Genomic DNA, 6,779 nt, shown 5'->3' with positions numbered 1-6,779 from the left:
AACTATAAAATCAATTATGTGTAATACAAGTCGTAATAAATAAGAAGAAGAAGATACAACTCCAAAAGAAAACGTAATCATACCCCCCACCCACACATTTGAGTTTGTGTTTTGTCCATGATATATCCCGAAGTCGGATAAACTCTCTACAAGATCTGTCAAATGTGTTTTCCTAGGATATTCCCATCTAAAAAAGAAAAGGTATTATTGTTATTCTCCAAAAACTAAAACTATTACATGTTTACCAGTGTCAGCTTCTTTTAGGAGATTCCCTTATTTCCTTTTTCATTTCAAGATGTCAGTTTTATCCAACAAGTCTTAGTTGTTCCATTTGTTGAGTCATTGTCATCTCCTACTCCAAATTAAACCACTTCTTAAAGTCCTTCTCCTTATCGAAGTCCACTTGAGCCTCCATTACCTCCTCTAATAGCATATCAAAGCAAGACTGGTCCACTGTTACATGTGATTCCACTTATTTTATTCCTTCACCATCAAGGACACATACCACAGCTTCTGATAATGAATATCTTGTCTAGCCCATGACTCTTAAGAAAGGTATTAACTTTACCTGAAATTCTCATCCTATTTATAACTTTCGAAGTTATCATTGCTTGTTTCATTATTTTTTCTCTCATTTGGGTCTTGTATTATTATTCTTAAAAATGTACAAGAAGCAATTGATTATTCTAGATGGAGACAAGTCATGATTGTTGAAATGGATGCTCTTGACTAGAACCTCACATGTGAACTTATTTCTCTTCAACCTAGAAAGAAGATAGTTGGATGTAAGTGGTTTATGCTATTAAAGTTGGGTTTGATAATATCATTGATCGCCTTAAAACAAGATTGGTTGCCAAAGGGTATGTATTTAGTTGTATAGGTTGATGATATAGTAATTACAAGAAATGATGCCACTAAAATTTATCAATTGAAGAAGCATTTATGCAATCATTTACAAACCAAAGATCTTAGATGTCTTAAGTGTTCTCTAGGTACTAAAGTAGCTCAATCAATAGAAGGAATCATTATTTATCAAAGGATATATGTTGTAGATATTTTGAAGGAAACAAATATGATTAATTTTAATCTATGGATAGTGAAATGGATCCAAGTCATAAGATAATGGAAGAGTAGGGTGAGTCATTCTTAGACCTAGAATGATATAAAAGACTTGTTAGAAAACTTATTATTAGGGTAAAGTCCAAAAGACTCTTATTGACTTTGATTGAGTGTTGTTAAACAATAAAGTGTGAACATAAATATGTCTCATTTGTAAGACAATGATTTTTCAAATAGCTCATGTGAGACGAAAATACCCCGTCTAACAGAAAAATACAACACATTGTGTTATCTTACTTCTTCAGATAAGCAAAACCTTAGTCATATGATACATAGACTATTTTTAAACTAACGTTGTACCTCACAATTTTCTTTATGGATTTATTTTGTGTTGTAGAGAATGTTCTTGTCTTTGTGTCTACCAAGAAGATCTTATAAAGCTTTTTTCAACATCAAATATCTCTTGAAGAACGCATTAAAACTATTTTACGCCAACACACATCCTGACATGCCTTATGTAAACTTTGGAAAGACTAGCTGTCATGTACAGTTATATGCTTTACTCTAGTGTGGGTAAAAGCTCTCTAACCTAGGCTTGATAAGTCATGCCAACTATCAAGATGTTGTTTAAAGAAGAGATAAGTATTTAATATTGCATGGAGCACATTTAATGCAATTTTGCATCGTTTCGTGGACAAATGAAAGCTTGAAGATGAATTTTTAAAGTGAAGTATCTCAACATGCATAAAAGGATTTGCAACAAGTATTTTCTCACCTTCCTATATAAAGAAATCCTCCCAGTTGAAAAAATGGAATAAGTGATCAAGAGTTGTTGAAACATTGTTAATTTTATTGCTCAAAGTTTTTTCTGTCCTAAGCTTCACAAGAATATTATTCGTTTTCATTTAGCAAATTAGTAGTGTTCAAACATTGTATTCATCGAAATATGTGTTTATCTTTTTAGTAAGCAAAACCTTGTGATCTTTTATTCCACACCTTTATTTATAAAACTTTCAGCTAGGAGTGACTACGTTCCAAAAAATACTTAAGTATTAGTTGTGAGTGGTTATACTTTAAACAATATTCAAGTTTTAGTTAGAAGTGGTTACGTTTCAAATAATACTTAAGTATTAGTTGTGAGTGGTTATACTTTAAACAATATTCAAGTTTTAGTTAGAAGTGGTTACGTTTCAAATAATACTTAGGTTCTTAGCTAGAAGTGACTATATTTCAAACAATACTTGAGTTGTTAGGAAGGAGTGGTTAAGTGTCCAAATAATACTCGAGTTGTGTTTAGTCAAGAGTAGGTTGAAATCCAAAGAATACTCCTTTGTATTCACAACATTAGTTTTCCATGTGAAACTTGATTAAGTCGATCAAGAACTAGACGTAGCCTGCATTTATAGATGAACTCATATAAAAATTTGCAGTATAAATCTTTCTCTCCTTAAGCTTGTTTAAATTGTATGTTATAAATATACTATAATAAAAGAGAGTTTTTAAAATGCTAAGTTTTATAAACTTTGTTTGATAGGTCATCTATTATATTAAAAACTTTTATTTATCATTACTCTATCAAATGCAACTTTGTGAAAATTACCAAAAGCTATGATATAAAATTCAACTATCTTCTTTATCTCATTATTACTAGACATGACTTGTCTTTTCTAGTTTGATTGGTTAGTCACTTTATATAAGTTCTCCATCTTGATCACAAGAGTGGTGACATTCACATCCTCAAATACCTCGAAAGGGCTCCAAGGCAAGTAATGCTCTATGAATATAAGGTAAACACTTAGATAATAGAGTATTGTGACGATGATTGGATATGATATCTTATATTCCAGTACTCCACAACCAGATATTGTGTTTTTATTGGAGGAAATATTACTTTTTGAAAAATCAAGAAATAAAAGTGGTTGCTTAATCTAATGCTAAAGTTGAATATAGGGAAATGACATCACTCTTGTGAAAGTGTGTGAATAAAATGATTCTTTCGAGAACTTAAATTTTACGAGATACAACAAATGAGGATGTATTGTAACAACCAAGTAGCTCTCCACATTGTTTCTCATATTGTATTTAGGAAAGAACCAACTATATAGAGACTGATTGTGTAAACTCCAATGATCAATTGTAGATATCACCCGGTTCATTAGAGGATCTTAAATTCAATTTATAAGTTCCAAACTTGGTTTATATGATATGTATCCTCCAACTTTGGGGAGTGTGAGTATTGCTTAACTTATGTAAAATAGTTAACTTATTAGAATATGTTAACTTCTTATAATTGTTTGACTACTTATGCTAGGTTAAAAAAAAAAACGCATTTATTTTTTATTTCTAGATATCACGTGTTTTTTTACAATTGTCACTTCATGATTATATAGAAAGTAAGTAGTTTAGAATGGAAGGTGCCTTATAGTGATTGTAATTGTCTTTTTTTTGTGCGTGTAGGACATGCCTTTTTTTTTTTTATGTCGTTTAACTTTAGTAATTTTAAACTTCCATACTAAGAACAAAATCCTCTAATACAAATATAACTTGTATCTTAAGTATTCACTCCAAAAGGAATAAACAACTCAACTGCAATTAACTAAGATGATATCATCATAGGAAAACTTCCATATGAGATATACTAAATATAGCTATACTTTTTACAAAATAACCGTCAAATATCAAATACTTTATACTTAAAAATAATACTCTTTAGATACAGACGATAGACTAAGATGATTTTTTTTTTTATAAATAAAAACTTAACTACAATGTGATGATATTACATTTGAATTATTACTATTATATTTATATTTTTTCTATGATAGCACAGTTCTCTATCAAATATGATAATGTGACTAATATACATTAAAAACATATAGTTTATGTCATTTAATTAATGGAGCTAAAATACAACTCTTTTAATTAATATAAGAATTTTAAAATGTCAACGGTTGGAGATCCTACGTCAACTAGAAATTAAAATATTTCATAATATATAAATAGTGTAAATCTCACTTTATAATTCGGTTTTACGAGGATGAGTTAGACTTAAAATCCACTATTAATATGATATCAAAGCTATTTTCGAGCTTATCCTAACGAATGTTTATTGAGTTTATCAGGTCACTCGCTATCGGACCGTTATAGGACCACCCATAATATGCTATCTCAGGCACGAGTTGTTACTCTCGACATGAGGATGTGTTGGAGATCTCACGTCAACTAGAAATTAAAGCATTTCATAATATATAAATGGATGTAAACCTCATTTTATAAACCAGTTTTATAAAAATGAGTTAGGCTTAAAAGTTCACTCATAATACCAACCCTAAACACATTTAGTTTATAAATTATTTTTTGACATAGATTACATCTGTAAGGAGGGACTTATATTTGCCCTAAAAGCAAGTGAGACAGCAATGAGCTTCAACATCTTGATTGTTTCTAATCTATTTGAATATTTTATAACCTACCCAATATTTTAAGTTTTGGCTATTTTGAAGATGGAAATGGTCACCCCTCTCCTTCTCTTTCGTAACCATTCCAAAGAAAGTTACGTATCTTTTCTGCATTCACAAGCAAAACTGCTGAACAAATCAACAATTGGGTTCTCAGATTACAAAGGTGAAAAAACATAGAGGCTGTTAAACTTCCTTTCCATCTCAGCCTTAAATACTGAAGTTTAGATGGACGGAAGGAGAGAGAATATAATCGCTGCTATATCAGTGATTACACTGGTTATCCTCATAGTTATTGCTCGTGTCGCGTTGAAGCTCTCAAAGCCCTTCTTCCTTATTTTTGGTGCCGGTGTTGCTGTCATTCTTGCAGTCTTTGCTTATCTTCTCCTTAGCACAAGGTACAACCGCAGGAGGAGGCTACTGGAGTCACAGTTGAAATCTGAAGGCCAAGAACTTCGCATAGAGTACAGTTTCTTGAAGAAAGTTGCGGGGGTTCCGATTAAGTTCAGATACAAGGAGCTTGAGGAAGCCACTGATGGGTTTCAGGCACTGATTGGAAAAGGTGCTTCTGCTTCAGTTTTCAAAGGTATTCTCGATGATGGCACTTCAGTTGCCGTGAAACGAATCGATGGAGAGGAAAGAGGGGAGAGGGAGTTCAGATCAGAGGTTGCAGCCATAGCTAGTGTGCATCATGTGAACCTTGTGAGGCTATTGGGCTACTGTAATGCTCCAATAGCACCTAGGTACCTTGTTTATGAATATGTCTCAAATGGGTCTTTGGATTGTTGGATTTTTCCCAAAAGATCATCTCAGAGGCGCCGTGGCGGGTGCTTGTCGTGGAACTTGAGGTACACAGTTGCTATTGATGTTGCCAAGGGACTTGCTTATCTTCACCATGATTGCAGGTCGAGGATCTTGCACCTTGACGTAAAGCCAGAAAATATACTGTTGGATGAGAATTACAGAGCACTTGTTTCAGATTTTGGTTTGGCAAAGCTTGTTGGCAAGGATGAAAGCCTAAAATTTGTGTCTGCTATTAGAGGAACAAGAGGGTACTTGGCACCTGAGTGGCTCTTAGAGCAAGGTATTTCCGATAAGACTGACATATATAGTTATGGGATGGTTCTCTTGGAGATTGTTGGAGGCAGGAAAAACGTCTCCTACATGGATGATGAAAAGGCCAAGTCAAAACGAAAATGGCAGTACTTTCCAAAGATTGTGAATGAGAAAGTGAGGGAAGGTAAACTCATGGAAATTGTTGATCATAGGTTGTTGGAAGGTGGGGGTGTTGATGAGAGGCAGGTAAAGACACTGGTTTATGTTGCTTTGTGGTGTGTGCAAGAGAAGCCAAGATCAAGGCCTAGCATGGCCCAAGTTGTTGATATGCTTGAAGGGCGTGTGAGGGTAGAACTGCCACCTGATACCAGAATGGTTCTTGTTGATTTTCTGGGTGTGGATGATAGTGCAACAGATAGCAGTAGCAAGCCAAGGGTGGGCTTTGTGTCGAATCAAAGAGCACAAAGCGATGTAGAGTGTTCATCAACCTACTCTCTTGCTACCACTGTTATGTCCGGAAGATAAGATACCTTTGCTACTCTATTTGGAAAAAACGATGATGTTTTTATAATCTGAGTAATGTTTCTGCAAAAAACATTCATGACATTTCACTGTAATATTGTTTTTTTGTCTTTTTTTCTCGATTACATCATGTATTTTAATTTATATTTCTCTGTTATTGTAAAAAGTTTTGTAAGAATTTTGAGGAAGAATAGCTTTACTGTTCATAGCTTATTTGATTTCTTTTCTTGGTTGTATGATTAATTACATGTTTCGGTAGAATGTGAATTTGAAATATAGTTCCTAAACTTGTTTCATTTGTTGAAATATGTGATTAAATTCATTGCAATTTTGATATATGAAACAAACAGTATTGGAATTTTAATGTGTAAGTCAACGCTTTCCCAACCTCCACCTCATCATTGACTTTCTCCTGGGTTTGATCAAAACTTACCTAATACGGATTACATTTGATTAAAATAAAATCTAAATTAGAATAAATAATTGTTATCCAATCTATTTAGTATAAACTTAAAATCATCCCTTTTATTAAATAATAATTATAACTTTTAAAAAATAAAAGTGATATTTTTAGTTAATAATATATATATATATGATATCTATATATCTAAAATTAAAAGTCTTTTTAGTAATATGATTTAAATTTTAAAAATATTTATTTAGTTTTTCAATTTTTAGACTTAA

General features: G+C 32.4%; 1 protein-coding gene across 1 annotated transcript; it reads left to right on the top strand.

The window, feature by feature from the left end:
• Positions 1–4,540: 4,540 nt before the first annotated feature.
• LOC137822949 (probable receptor-like protein kinase At5g20050) lies at positions 4,541–6,308 on the top strand. Its single transcript, XM_068627984.1, has one exon. It carries the CDS (start codon positions 4,746–4,748, stop codon positions 6,096–6,098), a length of 1,353 nt encoding a protein of 450 aa, XP_068484085.1. The 5' UTR covers positions 4,541–4,745; the 3' UTR covers positions 6,099–6,308.
• The last annotated feature ends 471 nt before the right edge of the window (positions 6,309–6,779 follow it).

Source organism: Phaseolus vulgaris, chromosome 9 (assembly GCF_000499845.2).
Source record: "Phaseolus vulgaris cultivar G19833 chromosome 9, P. vulgaris v2.0, whole genome shotgun sequence".
Lineage (NCBI taxonomy): Eukaryota > Viridiplantae > Streptophyta > Magnoliopsida > Fabales > Fabaceae > Phaseolus > Phaseolus vulgaris.
This window is presented reverse-complemented; position numbering and strand designations above follow the sequence as displayed.